The sequence below is a fragment of the Falco cherrug genome, chromosome 3 (assembly GCF_023634085.1).
Source record: "Falco cherrug isolate bFalChe1 chromosome 3, bFalChe1.pri, whole genome shotgun sequence".
NCBI classification, from domain to species: domain Eukaryota; kingdom Metazoa; phylum Chordata; class Aves; order Falconiformes; family Falconidae; genus Falco; species Falco cherrug.
In genome coordinates this window covers 72,358,912-72,378,214 of record NC_073699.1, presented here as the reverse complement: position 1 = coordinate 72,378,214, position 19,303 = coordinate 72,358,912, and the positions used below count along the sequence as shown (strand labels likewise).

The window sequence follows — 19,303 nt, the reverse complement described above, 5'->3', positions numbered from 1 at the left end:
CAAATCCAAGTCTCGGTATCTCCCACTTGCAGATAGCCAGGCTCTATAAAGACCCTGTGTACCAAGGCTTCCATTGAAAACTGACAACATTCACACAAGTAACAACTGTACCACAGGGCAGCTGTGCAAGGGGAAAAAAGTGCCAGGACATATTTAAACTCTGTGTTCTTGACTTCACAACTGAAGAAATAAGAATCTCTTGTAACTCATGATATTTTTAGCCAAAATAATGCAACATTTTTTCTACTCAATTATAGACATCCCTCAGAAAAATAAAATTAGTAATATGAAATACCTTAAGAGGAAGAACTTCTTTATTAATACCATAGAAGTAAGCCATTGCTTGTGTCCATGAGCAAAGACCTGCTACGTTTCCACATACTTTTTTAGCAGTCTCAAGATTATAATCCTCCATATCCAAATAAGGCTCTAAAAGCTCCACAGTTTCTCCTGTAATTGAGTCCTAGTCAATGGAAAGGAAAAAATATTTTTTAATGGATTTTAGAATAAAGCCTGCTTCATAGAAATATTCTTCATTTTAAAAACATGGGGATTAATTTCTTGCAGAAGAAATGGACAACACTGTTGCCTTTCATTCTTATAAAGGACAGATTAGCCATTTTTTGTGAAAATAGCTTCTACTTCCATTGCAACAGATTGACCTGAGTTTACTTTTAATATCTCTATTTGACCCATAAGATTTACAGACAGTACTTGTACCTGTAGCTCCACAACAATTTAAGCTGATCTAAGTTATTGCTGCTATAGCACTGTACCTTCTTTCCTCTAACCCTCAACCAGATGTTCTCGCCCCATCTTTAATACCATCGCCAATGCTCAGTTTGGAAGCTAATATGTCAGAAATCTAAGTCAGCAAATTAATAATTCATTTTCTCCTAGATTAGTTCCCTGAACAACCTCACCGTGGCATCAGACAGACACCAGCGCCAACACAACTAAGGGAGTCAAACATGCTTTTTTAGGAAAGAAAAGGGTGAAACTGCAAGGCACTGACTTCACTTCACTGAAGCTAACCCTTTTCCTTAACCACAAAAGTGATCTTTTCCAGCTGTTCACTTCATTATTCTAATCTCAGATTTTTCCTCCCTTCACAATCTGTTGAGAACATGAAAAGCCATATCTTTGATGATGGTGGTTAATCCATTATTATGTAAGTGTCAGAAGAAAATTGAATTCATCTCCTTAAGCAATGTAGGAAATAGAAGAGCTTATAGAGAGTAACAATGGTTGCTTAACAATAGAGGCATTAAGAATCCCCTTTTTTTGGCAATGTATTCATGCCTTTCTTTTAATGCACCTAAAAATCATCCTCCATTCATACTGTCAGGCAACATACCCTTTTCCTGGTTTTCTGCATAGCCTAAAGGACTGTCTTGTACTTGTCTGATCCCTAACTACTATAATAACAAAGACACTCATTATATTATTCCTAAGATCAGACATAGTGATGTTCTCACTATGAGCATTTGCTAAAATGTAAAATAGTGCTGGACAAACATTTTGACTTTTTCATTCTCCTACTCAAAATTATGAGCTAGCAAGCTGGCAAAGGTGAAGCAAGGAAGACCAATCAGCAGTGGCCTAAATCTCTGTTCAAAAGCTTGAAAAATGTCATCCTTTTCTTTTTGTAAGTAATGAATTTTAAATCCAAGGAACTATTTTATCCCCTAATCTTCCTTGCCTAAAAAAATCAGGAAAACCCAAAAATCTCCCAAACAAGTAAGCAGCGTAGTCCACTCAGAACTCCAGACATGAGGGCAAGGTAGGTGATTCACCCACTCTGCTCTTCTGAGACCCCATCTGGAGTATTGCATCCAGCTCTGGGGGCCCCACCACAGAGTGGGTCCAGAGGAGGGCCACAAAATTAGCAGGGGCTGGACAGCTCTGTTGTGAAGAAAGGCTGAGAGAGTTGGCGTTGCTTAGCCTAGAGAAGAGAAGGTTCAGGGAGACTTCATTCTGGCCTTTCAACATGTAAAGAGGGCTTGAAAGAAAGACACAGAGACTTTTCATCAAGGCCTGTAGAGAAGGACAAGGGGCAACAGTTTTAAACTGAAAAAGGGTGTCTTTAGATTAGATATAAGGAAGAAATTTTTTACAGTGAGGGTGCTGACACCCTGCAACAGGTTGTCCAGAGCAGCTGTGGATGTTCCATCCCTGGAAGTGCTTGGGGTCAGGTTAGACAGAACTGTGAGCAAGCTGGTCTAGTGGAAGGTGCCCCTGCCCACGGCAGGAGGGTTAACTAGATGATCTTGAAAGGTCCCTTCCAGCCCAAACCATTCTGTAGTTCTGTAGTTGATATACACTCAACCTTAGAAACAAGAAATGAGGCAGGAGGACAGCATGTGAAAGTACCTCATGAGGGGTGGAAGTAGTCTAGTGTTCTTCACCACATTCATCATTATCACTTCCTGCAAGAACTCAGTCTTACAGAGGTTGTTTTGACTCTTCTGAATAAAGTTAAATGTGTTGCAAACTACCAGCAGGAACACTGAAACAGAGCAAGGTCTTAAAAAAAAAGATTAGTCAGGATGAGTTTGGTACAATGCTCTGAGTGATGCTCTGTTTGTGTTGAGAAAGGAACGCACTCTGAAAAATTAGAAAAGGTTCCACTGAATGTACTCTGAATAATTAGAAAAGATAAGGTGGGCACCTGAAGGAGATAAGGAGACCATCAAGTCAGGAAATCATTGAACAAAGAAAACTGAAAGGTCTACTCCACCTAGATCCCACTTATTGTGAATGGAATGATTAGGTGTCAAAATCAAATGAGTATGTATGTAAAAGATGTTGTGTAACCTCTCTCAAAAACTGTATAAAATACCTGACTTTTCACTGAAAACTCTGGAGCTAGTTTGTCTGGTGTTAATCAGCTAGCTCCCCAACACTGCACTAAATAAATACCTTTGCTGCTTAAAGACAAAATTTGTCTCTGAGCAGTTACTCTGTGCTGTTTTGGCATCAATTTGGCAAGGCAGGCAGGAGAACTCTCCGCTGGTGATGGACTCCAGGGGCCTGGGGACCCTCAGGGACCCCAAATGCATCTTCTGTCGGCGAGGCTCCCCTACCCCTCGGCTTCTCACACAGGTGGACAAGGACTTCTGCACAACATAAAAGGTATTTATATTTATTCTTTGTTTTGAATATTTGATTGTCTTAAGATTTGGGAAGCTGAAAACTTCCTTTAGGTTGTCTTAAAATTTGGGGAATTCCTAGAATGTAACAACTGAAATAGTGTTTTGTGTCTTGTTTGTTTTATGTGTTGTCTTCTACATGTCCAAAATTGGAGTTATGAAATGTATGTTTAAAAAAAAAAAAAAAAAAAAAAAAGTAATTCTGGTAATTTGGTAATTCTAGGTGAATAGCTAAAAACTTAACATGCTGCTTAGGACCAAAAACCAAATAATTTGGGTTTTGGCAATTGTTCATTGAAATGCGTACTTTTGTGTGATAATGCGAACTGTCAGTGTTACTGGAGCTGTACGTAAGCGCACAGTACCGTGTAACACACTGTCTGTGTGACCAAGGGCTGCCCGCAGTGCGGTGTGTGTGAGAGACGCAGTGTCACTGTGAAGCGAGTGGGGAGCCCCGATCTGATCTGCGTGTCATGTTCCGCACGAGAGGCCAGCCAGAGATAGATGAAGCGATTGAAAAATCAATTTATGAAGTGCTGGAATGCATAATTAGAAATTAGAGCGGGAGACTGTGGACAAAACATTAAAACTAACATCATTTGGGAAAAGCACAAACTAGCCTCTGCACTTAGTGTCATAGGTGCTGTCTGTATACTCGAGCAAAGGGTGGCAAGTGGCTAAGATATATTATCTCCTCACAAAAAAAAAAAATAAGATCAAGAAATAAGGCTAAATAGAGGTCTTGAACTGTGGTGTGTGTTCTGAGATTAAGTATGGTGCCTCCAGTAATAACTAACACATTGTAGACAAATACCAGACTTATTAGGAAGATGGGGGGCGGAGCGAGCAAAGAAATAAGTACCAAAACACCCCTGGGATGTATTTTGAAGCATTGGAAAGAATTTGGTGGAATTCCCAGTGGAAATTTGAACAAAAAGACATTTTAAAAATATTGTAAGAATTGGTGGCCTCTGTATACATTAGGTGATGGTGAAAGATGGCCACCCGAAGGAAGTCTTAATTACAACACAATTTTACAGCTTATGCTGTTTCTTTGTAGAGAACAAAAGTGGGATGAAGTAATGTGTGCAGATATGTTTGTGTGGCAGAAGGAGTGCAGGATTAACACCATCCGATCCTTTGATTATGGCTCTGGAAAAGGATGGGGAAAAACTGAGACCTAAACTACAGAGATGCTCTTGTTGAAATTTTTGTGTAAAAAAAAAAAAAGCTCAGGTTGTGGTTCCTTCTGTAGAGCAACCAGAATGAAGCACGTTATAAGATAAAAACTTGCACTAATGTAAGACCTGAAGTGGGGTTGGAGAGTCAAAGACCCTGTGAAAGTGTTAGAGTATTGGGGTGAGTTTGTACAACCCCCCGTACCCGCCCGAAGGTGCGGCTGAGTCCTGCTGGACGCATGGCAGGGTGTTTGCTGTTTGCCTGCAAAGGCGTGATACGTAAGAACACAGACTTAAAGCAGCAAGGAGCAGATTTGCATTCAGGGTAAGAGATAAAGCAGAAGTGCTGTTGCAGAGGCAGGCTTGTGTAACCTGCAGAGCAGGAAGAGCATCTCCTGCCCTGAATCCTTCTGATGGTGAGGAGGAGGGGGTTGCTGTTGCTGACAAATGGAGCAGAAGGCAACACCTCACCTGAGCTCTTGAACTGGCAAAGGGAAGATGAATAAATATATGGACTGATTCCAAGTATGCCTTTGCTATTGTCTATGCCCATGGAGCAATCTGGAAAGAACGAGGACTACTGACTGCCCAAGGAAAAGCTATAAAACATGCAAAGGAAAACCTACAATTGTTAGAAGCCATCCAACTCCCGACACAAGTGGCTATAATGCATTGTAAAGGGACACCTGAAAGGTAACACCCTTCCAGAAATAGGTAACAGGAAAGCTGATGCAGAAGCTAAATTAGCTGCTGCAAGAAGCAGAGAATTATCAACAGCAGCTCTAGTACAAGAAAAACTAGACACAAATTTCCAGCCAGAATATCAAGAAACAGTCTATAAGTGGATAGATGAAAATGAAGGTAAGCTATTGGACACTGGTTGGGGTCAACTGAAAATGGGACAATTAGTATTGCCAAAAAAACTAGTAAGGCAATTTGTAAAAGCAGAACACGATAAGACTCACTGGGGCTTAGACCCACTTTATCAGCATTTAAGAGTCAGAGTGGCAGGACCAAACCTATTTACCACAATTAAACAGGTCACATCTCGATGAGAACTCTGTCTAAAAAATAACCCAAATACTGGAACCAAAATACATCAAGGGTCAATAAACAAGGGACAATTCCCAGGTGAAACTGGCAAATTGATTTCTCTGAACTCCGAAGAAAAGGGGGCTACCGTTATCTCTTGGTTATAACTGATACATTTTCTGGATGGCCTGAAGCACTCCCTTGCCGAACCAATAAAGCTAATGAAGTAATCTAAATACTATTATAAGAAATAGTACCAAGATTTGGGGTTCCAGCAGTAATCTCTTCAGACAGGGGCTCACACTTTTGTGTACAAGTCGTACAAGCAATAAGTAAAACATTAAAAATCAATTGGCAACAGCATACACCCTACAGACCCCAAGCAAGTGGGCAAGTAGGGAAAAATGAACCATCTTATTAAACAACAAATTGCCAAAATATGCCAAGAAATAAATCTATATTGGTATCAAGTTTTACCTATTGCTCTAATCAGACTGAGGGTCAAACCATGATCAAAAGAGAAGCTGAGACCATTTGAAATCTTGTATAGACGACCCTATGTGATAGAAATTATAAATAGCAAAGCTCTAGATTAAATAGGTAACCAGTATGTGTGTAATTATGTTGTAACTGTAGGGAAACAATTAAATAAAAAAGCTACAGTAGTATTAGAACACCAGCCTAAGCAACCTGACTAAAAACTACATCTGTTTAGTCCTGGTGATTTGGGTACGTGTTAAGAATTTTTCAGGAAACCCTCTGCAAGAAAAAGTGAGATGGACCCTTCCAGGTGTTACTGACTAGTTCACAGCAGTACGGATAAAGGAGCAACCCACTTGGATTCACTACTCCCAAGTCAAGAAAACTCCTGAGAAAACTCTGAGAAACCATGGACTTCCAAATGAGGAGGAGCACCTGCTCTCAAGCCTTCTCAATGCTGACTCTTGGACTTTTGATCAGTGTAACTTCATCTCAAGCTCCCATTTTAGAATGGCCATGGTCTGATGCGCAATTTATGGAATCACTTCCATGGGTTGGCACACCGCTCTCGATGAACCTAGAGTCTAACCCAGGTCTAGCCATTTAAGATTTATCTAACAACAAATCATATACACAACAAGACTGGAATAAGACTTAGAATCTCAGAATTCATTAAAGGTGTTAATATAATCGGACAAGAGACAAAACAAGTCAAGCTAATAGCACCTATGAAAAACCAGTCACATTTAGTCATATGGAAGATATAGACAATAATGTTTGGGAAAAAAAAAAAAAAGAAAAAAAAAAAAGGAAGGACCAGTTTCTTGCCTGTGGGGTATTGTTAAAAAGGATAAAAGAAACAAAGCCCAATGGGAGCTTAAACTGTTGTTTGATCAGCCAGTTTCAATTATGTACTTATGGGCTAGCAAAGACAGAGGTGCTTCTGAAATGTTTATCATTAAGCCTGAAGAAAGTCCTACTACTAAGCCACCTATTAAAGATCACCAGGCTTGGTGGCAACTAGTAAACTTCACCTAAAACCTACAACATGAACAAATTGAAGCATAAGCGCTCACAATTAGTGCAGCAAAAGAACAAGACACCAAAAAGTCATTGTCAGACCCATGGACCATAATGTCTGGGCAAGTTATGATCAGATCAAAGGCAAATGTCAGTGTATTAGCATTGAGGCATGTATCCCCAGAGAACAACTGGGATACATCTGTGAAAACGCAGCAACAGAGAATGAAGATCTATGTCTAGATATTAAAAAGGGTATGTGTACTTCTGAAATGTTTCCACATATTGAAGCCCAATCACAAGTGTTTTACGTAGGAAATGGATGTGCATGTGTTAGAACTTCTTGTGTTAACATTACTATTGATAATTGTCTGAAAAAGCGAATTGTACCAATTTGTGTGTATGTAATTTTACTAGAATTGTTGGCTATGACTTTGATTATGTTGTTCCTGTAACTACTAGACAGTTAATTGAAGCTGATTATACCCTGTATCATGACGTACCTGAATTACAGATAGGCATGAACATTAGTCTCTTTAAAGCAACGCTCAGGCACCCCGACATAGAAAAACTGGTCCAAGAAGTAACCAGAATGGCCCAACGCATGCTTTGGCAGGTAAAACATGACTCTGAAAATACAAAATCTATCTTATCCAATGCAGAACAAGTAGGAGAACATTATTGGTGGGACATCTTCGCAGGACATTCCCCTAAAGCAACACAAGTATTCCACTATTTAATACATCCCATACTAACCATGTTGGGAGGAATGATCCTATTATTGCTCTTGAACGTCTGTCTGTGGTATAAACTAAATGCCATAGTTAAAAGAACGCAAATAATATGGACAATGATACATGTCTACCAAAGCCTTTTGTCTTTGAAACTTGAGGACAAAAGAATTCATAAGTCTTAAGAAAAGGGGGGAATGAAACAGAACAGGGTCTTAAAAAAAAAAAAAAAGATTAGTCACGATGAGTTTGGTACAATGCTCTGGGTGATGCTCTATTTGTGTTGAGAAAGGAACGCACTCTGAAAAATTAGAAAAGGTTCCACTGAATGTACTCTGAATAATTAGAAAAGATAAGGTGGGCACCTGAAGGAGATAAGGAGACCATCAAGTCAGGAAATCATTGAACAAAGAAAACTGAAAGGTCTACTCCACCTAGATCCCACTTATTGTGAATGGAATGATTAGGTGTCAAAATCAAATGAGTATGTATGTAAAAATGTTGTGTGACCTCTCTCAAAAACTGTATAAAATACCTGACTTTTCACTGAAAACTTTGGAGCTAGTTTGTCTGGTGCGAATCAGCTAGGTCCCCAACACTGCACGAAATAAATGCTTAACTCTCTCTGAACAGTTACTCTGTGCCGTTTTGGCATCAACACATGCACTATTAATGAAGTGCCAAAACTGGAAGCCTCGTTAGAGAGAAGCTTGAGTAAGGAGTCCATAATTAGTCCGCATTATCTTTAAACTCATTTCCTCTGTCTGCATAGTGAAGACAGCACTTGGAAAAGTGACCAGATTGACAGCCCCAGGAAGAGACTGTCAACAGAGGCAGTGGAAGTTTCCACATGGTGCCTTGTCAATGTGGCTCACTGGGAGAAATGGCTCCCAGGGATAGTGAGAGTCATGGTTTCAAGCCTCATCTGCACAACAGAAAAATTCCAGTACCTTAGAAAAGGCATCAGCAAAATGCACAGCTGAAGCAGATTGAAAAAAACAGTGTACAAATGAAAGAGTATGTTCTGCAACGTTGCAGAAAACCCAGGTTTTGGCAAAACCTGCTTGGTTTCCTGGATTTTAAAGGTGGGCTGTGATTCTGCTATTCCATATTCCAGCTTAGGTCTTTTTCTGGTCCAGCTACCTGTGACATCTTCTCTTCCCTGCAGAGAAATTTCCCTTGTCTCACAGTTCAGTGAATCCAACAGGAGAAATTTCTGACCTGACAAAAATTGTTGCAACAATTGCTATATATTGAATATTTATTGTTACAATAAAAACAATAAATTGCTTTTATTTTTCTTACAGTTGATACTAAGGTTCTCAGTTCATTCTGCATTTCACTACTTTTCTAGTGAAAAAACACTGAAAGTTCCCAAATATCTCCTTATTTTTCATGTCAGGATGTTAATTTTCTTCTGTATTTCCACCTAGCTCCCCACTGAACAATTCTGGAGATGGAGTTCTAGAGCACTTCATATGCAAACAGGCCTAGTAGCACTAGAGAAAGTGAGCTATTTGCATAATCAACAGTGAGCCCTTTCAAGGCAAATTCCTACTGAGAAGCAGGAACTGCCTGAATAAGGACAACACCATGCTTCTCAAGATTTTTACCTAGCGCTTAGGATACTTGTGTCTGCCATCAAAACTGTGTGGCTCAGGAGATAGATTACCGAAATAATTAACCATGAAAATGGAGAGGACTACAGTCAAAAGTAGCTACAACTATAGGTACATAAAAGCCTCATCTGTTTCAAACTACCTTTGAAAGTAGAGTACACTTTCATGTGATCTCTAAGGACAGTCATAAGAGCTTATGCACCACCATTAACTTTTTACCTTCTGGAAAGTAAGCAACATGCTAAGAAATCCTGAATTATTCATTAGCTTCAGAGCCTCTGTCCATGATGGTTTCACACATGGGCGTTCTTGATCAGGTGTTACTGAGTCTATTTTCCTTTGGAATAAAAGTAGCACACAATCCATAATTCGCATTATCAAGTGAGGAGGTTTACCCAGTTTGCGAACAGTTGCAATGTCAGAAGGTTTTATTGTCTGAAAAATTAAAAAAGAAAAGAATCCATCTATTTAAGCAATCACCTGATGGTAGGGAAAGATGTTTTTTGGGAGGACTGTATGCAATTGCAGTTTTGCAGGTCGTTCAGAAGCAGTACTGCAGAAAGTCTTAAAGAGTACCACTCAGTGATTGCTTTACTACCTGACAGTAGAGGAGGTACTGCCCATCTTACATCTCCACTGCCTCAGTTTTCAGGACTTTTTCTACAAGGATTAACAGGTCAGTGGTAGTCCTTTTATATTTTTTTTTTCCAAGTCAGAAGCATAAGCCATACTAATACAAATAACAATCGTTAACTACATGCTGATTCTGACCTGCAAAGCTGCCTCAGCTTCTTCCAATGCAGGTCTCGCAGCTTCAAGCTTCTCTTCTGCAGCTGCTTTATCAATGGCAATGTCATCCACAATAGCCTGAGCCTTGTCTTTTACCTTCTGCACCTGCATTTTCACCTTTTCGGCAGCCTGGGCTTTCATAGTTACTTCCAATAAAACTTCATCAGCTTTTTTTGAAGCTACAGCCAAATCTTTCTCCTTTGTCACCAACTCTTTGGAGAGCTGATTTACTGAAACCTCAGCTTCCATCAGTTTTGCAAGACCTGTGTTGAATAAATTCCATTTTAGCAACAGGAAGATTATTAAGAGAGAAACCTCAGTGGAGCAATCTGGAAACTTAAAATAAGTGAACCCATTGGCTGAACACCAAAAGTAAGCAGGGGTAATATTAGTTTGCTATTTCATTTTTCTTTTCTTTTTTTTTAAATGAGTAAAAGTCTTCAGAATCTGTCACTTGATCACTTGCTTATATTCTATATATGAGAGGGCCACTAAACATTAAATGCATATATTGAAAAGCATTAAGCATTAGTATTGTGAATGGCAGTGCTAAGAATTATGTGTGAAATTTCAGAAATCCATAAGACCATAAGAAGTACTAGACTGTACTCACCGTACAAAACAAAAAGGAGAAACCTGGCCTCCTGAGCAATACAAGTGAAGGCACAAGGAGACTAGGCTGACCTTCTAAATTCAACATTATGTGAAGATCCAGATCAGAAGGGGGTAAAAGAAACTAAAGATTCTTGAGCAATGCAATGCTCCAACATTTTTATCAAACAGTGAGAAAATCACCTAGAAAAGCTCTAAGTATAAAAACTTTGATATATAAATACATACATCTAAATGTAAATGCATCACGGAAATCTTTTTAACCCTCAAAATAAAGCACATATGTTCCTTCCAGGCACCCAGCCACCTTCTACCTATGGACATACATGTACATAGATCAGTTCTACAACTGGTAACAGTGGAAGAAGAAACATTGTCAAGTTTGCATTTACTTCCAGACATCATTCAGTTTCAGAAACTGTTTAAATGTTTAGTGTGTATGACCTTGTGCAGTGCAATATTTCGGAAATTTTACATTTGGCATATAACTGTTTCTTTAAAAGATTCTTCAGAGGGACTGAATCTGAACATATACTTACCTTCCCTCAGAATTTCTTCTAGCATGTTTAAATATGAAAACTAGGATCTCAGTTGTTCCTTGGCATGCATATATGTCAAAGCAGTAGTTTCAGGTATTTTAACTGCTAACTCATACTACTTTCAAAACTCATCTGCAATCTGCAACATTCATAAAGTTAATTAAATAAAACCTCTGCATATTTTGTGATCATACACAACACAGCTGAAAACATGAGTCTGCTTCCAGTGACTCACAATTTAAATCCATACTTTTGCCTTCTTTTGCTCAGATTCTTCTCACCTTTTTAAAAACAAATAAACAAACAAAAATCAAACAGATTTTACAGTACCTGTTCTCATGCGTTCAGACAAACTTCCAAGATTGGTAAACTTCTCTTTGTAAATAGTTTTGTAGCCTCCAATGAAAGACAGGTAAGATTTTGGAGTCACAAATGTTCGTCGCCTATATCGTTCGAAGTATTCAACACATTTTTCAGCTACAATATCTTGAAATGTTCCCATGGTGTTAACAACACTCTGTTTCACTTCATCTGTGCACTCAATATGGTAGGAAACTAAAAAATGCTGTGCAACTGCTACAAGAGCATCTTTAGGCCAGCACTGGAACCAGTCCATGGTACAGCCTGAAATCAGACCTGGAAATTTGAGCGCACGAGTTCTGAATTTTTCCCCAACAGGAGAAAAACAAAGAACCACATGAAGGTTGTTACGAACTCGAGCAAGAAAGTAATTATAAAGATTTTCAGCAGTGGGAGTACGTCTTGGGTACTCCTTCTTCATTGCCAGTATCAGGTCTTGTGTGATTTCACCTATTTCATCTCGTGCAAAAAGATTTGAGACTTCACCTGAAGCCAAGACATTGTTCATGTACTCAAGAAAAGATTCATCTCTGATTTCATTGTCTGTGAATATAAAGACAATGCTCTTTCCTTTTTGCCCAGCAGTGCGGTACAAGATTTTCAGATCATCCAAAAGGTTGTTGGTGGCATATGTTCTGAGATAGAAAAGGATTAGAGAGGGAACAAAAATTACAGACCATTTTAAGAGATATCTATCATCTGGCTCAGTTTCCTTAAGGCAAGAAAAAATCTACACAAGAAATTAATTCCATATCTCCTGGTTTCAATTTTTAGGGTTTTTTTCTTAAACATTTTCCTAAATAGAATGATCAGTAGCATAAATAATGGGAAAGGGAGTGAAATCACAGAATAATGTACTGAAAAAAAAGATGGTAAAAGCAATACTATGTCTAATGTAATTATCATGCGCTGCTTTGCATCCCTACAGTTTGCAAATGCAAATTCTCTATTAGAACTGCAGGTTAATACAGCTGGATTAAGTGGTCAAGTAGGTTCTGATACTTGTAACCATTATGTAAATACAGCCGGATCATCTTCTGAAAATATTGAAAACAGGTTAAAGGAAAACATTAAGAGACAAGAAAAAGCAAAATTAAGGTTTGTATTGTGTTATTTGGTTTAACTGAAATTAAGCCCCAGAAATTATGCTTGAGCATTATCACTTGGGCTGATAACTCTGCTGCAAATTGGAGACCCTGACTGGTTCTTTCTATACACCTCTTACAGCTGATGCACACAAGCAAGATTCAGATGAAGTCCATGCAAATTCAACTACAGGTTTCAGATTATGGAATATAAAATCAAGTAAAGTAAGGTTAATAAAATGGCAGATTTTGTCCGTTATGTGCTTAGTCAATTAAAGCTGCAATTAGGAACCTCTTTTCTTGGAAACTAGTTTCTTATTTCCAAAAGTCTCTTCAAAGTCCTTGCAATACACAATGACCATTTTCCAGTGTTTGAATACTCTATTTTTATATTAAGTATGCAATATAGAAAGTCTCCCAGTCCTCTTCCAGCTCCATCTTACCACTGCTCTATAAGTACCCCTAATGCAAGCATCGCAGAACTTGTAAAACAATCTATCTCTGCAGTTTGCATGTGTCAGCTACAGCTATATAGTGATTTGTGGTATTCCAATAAGAATACAAGATTTTCTCTAAGTCAGAATAGCAGTCCATCTAGCTCAATACTCTTAATACCAGCAATGGAAACTCTTACTTAGAAAACATGAGCCAGCATCCACTCTTCACCACTCATTTCTTTCTTCCCCCCTCCCTATTCGTAGCCAATATATTAGAAATGTTAGAAGGAATGTTCATCCTGTTCTCTAAGTATCCATTTATGAACCTGCTGATATTCTCCTCCTCCACAGCCTCCTGTGGCAAGTTACAGAAGATGACTATCTGCTTTGTAAATACACATTTGCACCTACCTGCTTTTAGCCAACCTCCAGTTAGCTTCAGCAAACGAACCTTTCTTAAGTGACTGAAATATTTGTTTGCCTTATTAATACACTTTGAATCTTGGAAGTCTAAGGAGTCTATTCTGTGACTTCATACTTTTTTTCTTTCCCTCCTTTTTTCTGTTCCCACTGTTCCTTCCTTTTGTTTCTGGGACACAAGAGGAGGCTGTGATATGTCTTTCTTTCCTTTCATCAGAAACCTCATAGCATTGTTCAAAGACCTGACATATCTCTCTAATGAAGATTTCTCAATGTGTTGAATAATTTTCAGAGTGAAATATAAACTGCTAGCCCTCAGTGCTTACCCCTGTTAACCCTATGTTGAAAGAGAAACAGATGGAAGGCAGTAGTTACTCCCAGTCACTTCAAATTTCTACAAATTACTAAATTCCAGCATTACAAACTGTTAAGTCATTGATAGCAGTTGTAATAATACAGTCTGGGTACATAATCACCTATAGAAAAAGTTATTATATGTCCTGGCCATCAGCATTTGCCCACTATGCCAAACACACCAGCAGATTATTGTTACCTTTAGCAGAAAATGGTATTTTAGTGGGATTTCACAAGGGCAGATTGCAACTCAAATGCTGAAGGAAAGACAGATTTGTCAATAGCATAAAAGCAGCAAAACACAGATCCAGGATCTGTCATCTATAGACTGTGCATTTGCACAAATGGTTTTGATCAAAAATTTAGTTTACAATAAGAGATAAAATGTTTGACAGGTTTGCAATTCTTTAAGTTGATTGTGAGACAATAATTTCTATGGCAAATTAAGGAGTAAATGGCTATGTACACCGCATTGTGTTACCTTGTTAAAGTAATTTGAAAGCTCTCATATCCAGCAATATATGATGCTAGTCTGGTCAGACTCTGTTTTCCAGATCCACCCACACCCACCAACAATGCATTTCCTTGTGGAGTACGAATAATCCGTGATATTTTAATCAAATGGATGATTGCATCCTGTGTATTGAGAGAAAAGGGGATGAAAAGAGGAAAATAATATAATGTATATTCAACTAGAGGCACATCACCAAGCATCTGCCTCTTAACAGCTAGATGACTTCTCTGGAGCCTATGCTAAAGATTCAGTCCTGTACTCATCAAAATCAACCTGAGATTTCCCTCTGACGTCAGTGGGCAGCAGGGCTAGATCAAGAGAAATGTCCTGGTATCAAGCTCCTATGAAGCAATGTCATATTCAGTGCTTGTATTCAGCAGAGGTGAGGGCATGCTCCTTAGGGGACACAAGGAAAAGTAGAAACACTCTTCCCAACCTTTCAACTGAAGTATTTACAGGCTCTCTAAAGAGGCTGCCAAAAGTAAAAATAGAAGTACAATATAGACATTTCTTACTCAACTGCTGTATTTATCTTAGAGCAAGAATTAATCTGAAATGCCCTACAAATCTACCAAACCACCCAGTCTAGAACTGAAGAAAGCACCACGCATCAAGAGACCTTTGAGAAGGAGGTAACTTTCAGAGATGCAAGATGTGCAAGATGCAAGATGAAGATCACAATGTGCACTGTAGAAACAAATGAGAGTTGCAATTTGCATTATGCAAGGCAGGAGAAAGAAAAGATGGGGAACTACAAAGAGATTAAATAATTTGTGGGAGATAGTAGCATGGCTTTATAGAGTTTATTTGTAAGGCTTGTTGAATACAGGGCTAGCCATTCTGAGCTATCTCCAAAACAATTTGACAGAAACATACAAAATCCATGTATCAGCAGGTGAAAAAGGCCAGGCGCTTTCTATATTAACATAATCACAGGCACTAATACCTTGAAAAATACTAAATCCATCTTCGATCCTCTGATGGTTTCATTGTACTGTTGCATGAACATCTGTAATCGTTCAGCCAAATAATCCAAAGATGGGATAGGCTCATAAATTTTAGGAGCCTTCAACTCTGCATCATCAGGTTCATCTCCAGTAGCTTCTGGGACATCACGCAAGAAATCCACAAAGTACAATTCTGTAGATTTATCTTCAAATAGATTTTGGCCATGTTCTGCAGAAGCAATCTACAACAATATATTAAGCATTGCTTTAGTAATGAAACCGTTCATTGGTCTCTTTCTATGGCAAATACTGGAACACTATTTGCCTACCTTTTTCATCATATCTTCAAACCAGTCTTTATCACTTTGGCTGATGAACCTGTCTGCAATAACACGTCTGCATTCATGCTGGAACAAGGCTACCAAAACACTGATGCTCTGGCAGACTTCAGAAGTAACTGTAAGTATTCCTTGCCAAATACGACTGAGGTCTCGTAAATTAAAGACGTAATGAAATTTAGCTGGAGTTGGTAACATCTACAAAATAATGTCATAAGCTATATTCAAATAACTACTAAATAAAAATATTTTCTATCTAGTATTAAATTAATATGGAAATTTTCACAAACTTTGAAATTAATATTGCATTAAAGCACAAAGACATGCTTGACATTTAAAAGGCAATGGTAAAAATCAAAAAATGACAACAGCAATGACCAGCTCTTTAATTTCACATAGATTTCGTTCAAGTTTCTTTGAGTCTTTCAAGTCCCAGGAACATGCACTGAAGGGTAGCCAAGACAGGTTAGTTAATGATAGCGTTGAAGGCCACAGTGAAAAAGTCAGCATTGCTTAACCTCTGATGCTGCTCCTGCCCTTTCTTCCAGATCATTTCTGCCACTCTTTTGTCCTTTCCAAGAAGATGTGAGGAAAAGTTCATGAGGAAAAGGAAAAGTAGATGAGGAAAAGGAAAAGGAGATGAGGAAAAGCAAAGAAAAGGGAGCAGAAAAATGATAAAAGAGGATATGAAAAAACAAACAACTTAGCAAAATCTACGTTTTCCCTATAGGCAGTTAATTTGTAGTAATAAGCATCGTTTCTGTTGAAGATACTGGCAACGGTTGACTGGTTAACAGTTTCACTCTCCCTATTTCTCTGTGCTAGCAAAGTTTATGACTACAGTTGAGGTTTTGGGGAAATTCTGAACAACCTTTTCTGGAGTAGAAAATACCATTTGCTAAATCCCTGACGACCCCTATCTTTCCACCATTCTCCCCCACTTTTTTTTTCATTATAAGATGAAATTTGACACACATTTCTATCCTGTTAATTTTACTTTTAACTCTTCAAATTTCATTCTACACATAAATTTTATTTTCTATTTCAAAGCAAAATTTGTTAGGAATTGCAGTTAGATGTTTTTACAATTTGTTTGAAATAGAAGAAGTAAATATTTAGGAATTACCAAATACCAGATTTTGTTTGTTTTGAACTGATTCCACCCCCCACCAAATTTGACTTGTTCCTTTAACTCAGATCTTTAAAGTTTCTCACAACCCCAAACATCTTTACAGAAGATACCTCTCTAATTTTTAATTTATGGTTCCTTAGGCCTTTGACATTTTCTCAAGCAGAAGACATCTAAATATTCCTACCAGCTATACTTACTATATTATATTTATATAACGTAATTCTTATATTTGCTATAGAAGGCAGTGCGTATGATTATGGTTTTAGTCAGCTAACCAGGTGCTGATAGCAACAAATGCCGAACAGAGGCATCAGCCAGCAGTTACACATACAGGTCATCGCTTCACAACATGAAGTGCAACCACACGATAGTACAAAAGACCTAGGTCTTGTTACTTTGTCATGGTACAGATGTTTCAAAGTCTTCTTAACAGATATAATTTTACCTTTGCTTTTGTTGCTTGCCAAACCTTTTGAGTTGTAGATACCAATGCTGAGGCCAGTTTACATACTTCTGCAGGGAAACACCGTTGTTCACAGAAATAGCCTTCAGCTATTGTTCGAAATATTTTGTCAATAGAGGAACTGGAAGGCAGTGTGCAGTTGTAGATGGTGAAATGGCGTTTCAGGCGCTGTGGGATGTCATTCCGACCTCCCCCAGGGTGAATCATAGCAGCTACAAACTGGATGTCAACAACATTTGTGAATTCTCCCGGCTTCTCCAAATTATAGAAACCTTTCTGTTCCATCAGCTGCCTTACAATCTCATTGGTGATCTAGTTATTGCCAAAAAAAAAAAAAAAAAAAAAAGAAGCAACGGAGTAACTAAGTGTTTCAGGGATCTCATTTAAAAAAACGAAAGATGAAATCTCCAGTATAATAAATTAGTAGACAAAAGGAAAGACGCCTCTTATCTTTCTTAATTTCACATATTGTGCTGGGCACTTTAGCAATTTAGAAAGCCATGCAACACAATACCAAGTGCTCTGATGCAGTGGATTGGCTGCATGTAAGCTTCATGTGCTAAGCAATTGTGGACATTAGGTCAGACATTCAACTGGATTTCCATAATACTAATCTAAGAAAATTCAGCACTTCACAGTTTCAAGCCAGGCTCTATATTCAGACTGACACAGGCACATAGTGACAAAGAATAGCTAGTTTAGCACAAAGTATAGTTATAGAGGCAGTGAGAGAACAAGATTACAGAGTTATACTGGGAGCAGGAAAATTACTTTTTATCAGCAGTCATTTTTTTGAATCTAAGTCAGATTTCAGAGTATAGATCTATAAGTACTGATTTATCAATACCTCAAGACATCCTGCTAGTCTTGGATGTCAACAGTGATGTTAGATTTCACTTAATAATAACTGTACTTTAAAGTCCAGAATGGATGGAAGAAGGAAAGAGTCTCTGATTGCTTCTTGGATTTGCATGCTTCCTTTCCCAGCATGGTTCTTAGTACTTATAGTTTAGAAATTCTGCAAGCTCTCTATGTAACCAAGACAAAAAGCTTAAAGGCTACAATGATTGCACCAAGTGGCTTGATGCTGACCCTAATCCTTTGGGACTGACAGCTTACTACTCTTGGCAAAAACTGGATTGGGGAAATTGCTTTTAGTAGATGTACTTGATCTAATCCACGTTATGATACCTTTTTCCTAAACTTTCCTACTTTTGCAACCCACAGATCAGCAATGGTAAGACCACCGGTTCTCAAATGTTAACATTTTCTTTTTACCTGATCACCCCACTCATTAATCACAGGCATGTTGATGTCATCAATAAAGACAGTCATTTTCTTCCCTGCTGGAGGACCATATGTGGTGCCCATTCTTTTATCTATGTAACTTTCTATGCTCCTTTGGAACATAGTTGGCTGAGTTGCAGAAGAAAAGTTTAGGCATTTGGTCAAGTGAACATCAGGGTCATACTTGCTTGTGTAATCCTGCAAGATAAACCCAATTTTTAGTAAAGTGCACCAGTAACTCCAAATGAATTCAGCCAAAAGGAGGTGTAGATGGTCGGCAACCCTGCAAAAATCAGACATCTACAAACAGTTCTGCTATTAACTTCAAAATCTCAAAAAGCAGTTTATTTAAGATAAATATACCATCTCCGACCTGAAATTCAAAAAAACTCTGTTATTGTGTCTAAGTGTTAAAATTTACAAGCTTTTAACAGACTTCCCTAAGCATTACAAGTAGACATGTGACAACTTAAGATGCAAATAAACTTTGCATTAGCAATTGTCAGGGTTTTTCTAAATTCAAGCTGTTAGTGATGATCTGTTATAGCAGGAAGGAGCAGCAAGGAACAAGTGAAAAAACAAATCCTTTTTCACATTTACACTACAGCATCATATCTTACAACAAAAGCAGTGTAAAGGAATGGAAGTGTAAAATTAAACACAGCTACATCACATTTACTGATAGTTATCCTCTCTTAATGAAGAAAGGAATCCTGGGGTTTGATGATACATACAATTCCCATAGCTACTGAGGATGCCCTAAAGCAACAAGGTTCCATTTTTCTTATTTAGTGAGGTTTCATAATAGAATCAG

The 19,303-nt window shown here is 38.2% G+C and overlaps 1 protein-coding gene across 1 annotated transcript in view; it reads right to left on the bottom strand.

The window, feature by feature from the left end:
* LOC102057332 (dynein axonemal heavy chain 5-like) overlaps nucleotides 1-19,303 on the bottom strand; it is a 176,276-nt gene that overhangs the window by 66,451 nt on the left and 90,522 nt on the right. Inside the window, exons 48-56 of the mRNA XM_055705661.1 lie at nucleotides 18,481-18,687; nucleotides 17,185-17,514; nucleotides 15,599-15,805; nucleotides 15,269-15,511; nucleotides 14,290-14,444; nucleotides 11,483-12,147; nucleotides 9,984-10,264; nucleotides 9,432-9,647; nucleotides 296-463 (exon numbers count right to left, since the gene is read on the bottom strand). Coding sequence (XP_055561636.1) covers nucleotides 296-463; nucleotides 9,432-9,647; nucleotides 9,984-10,264; nucleotides 11,483-12,147; nucleotides 14,290-14,444; nucleotides 15,269-15,511; nucleotides 15,599-15,805; nucleotides 17,185-17,514; nucleotides 18,481-18,687 — 2,472 coding nt within the window. The remainder of the gene's footprint in view (nucleotides 1-295; nucleotides 464-9,431; nucleotides 9,648-9,983; nucleotides 10,265-11,482; nucleotides 12,148-14,289; nucleotides 14,445-15,268; nucleotides 15,512-15,598; nucleotides 15,806-17,184; nucleotides 17,515-18,480; nucleotides 18,688-19,303) is intronic.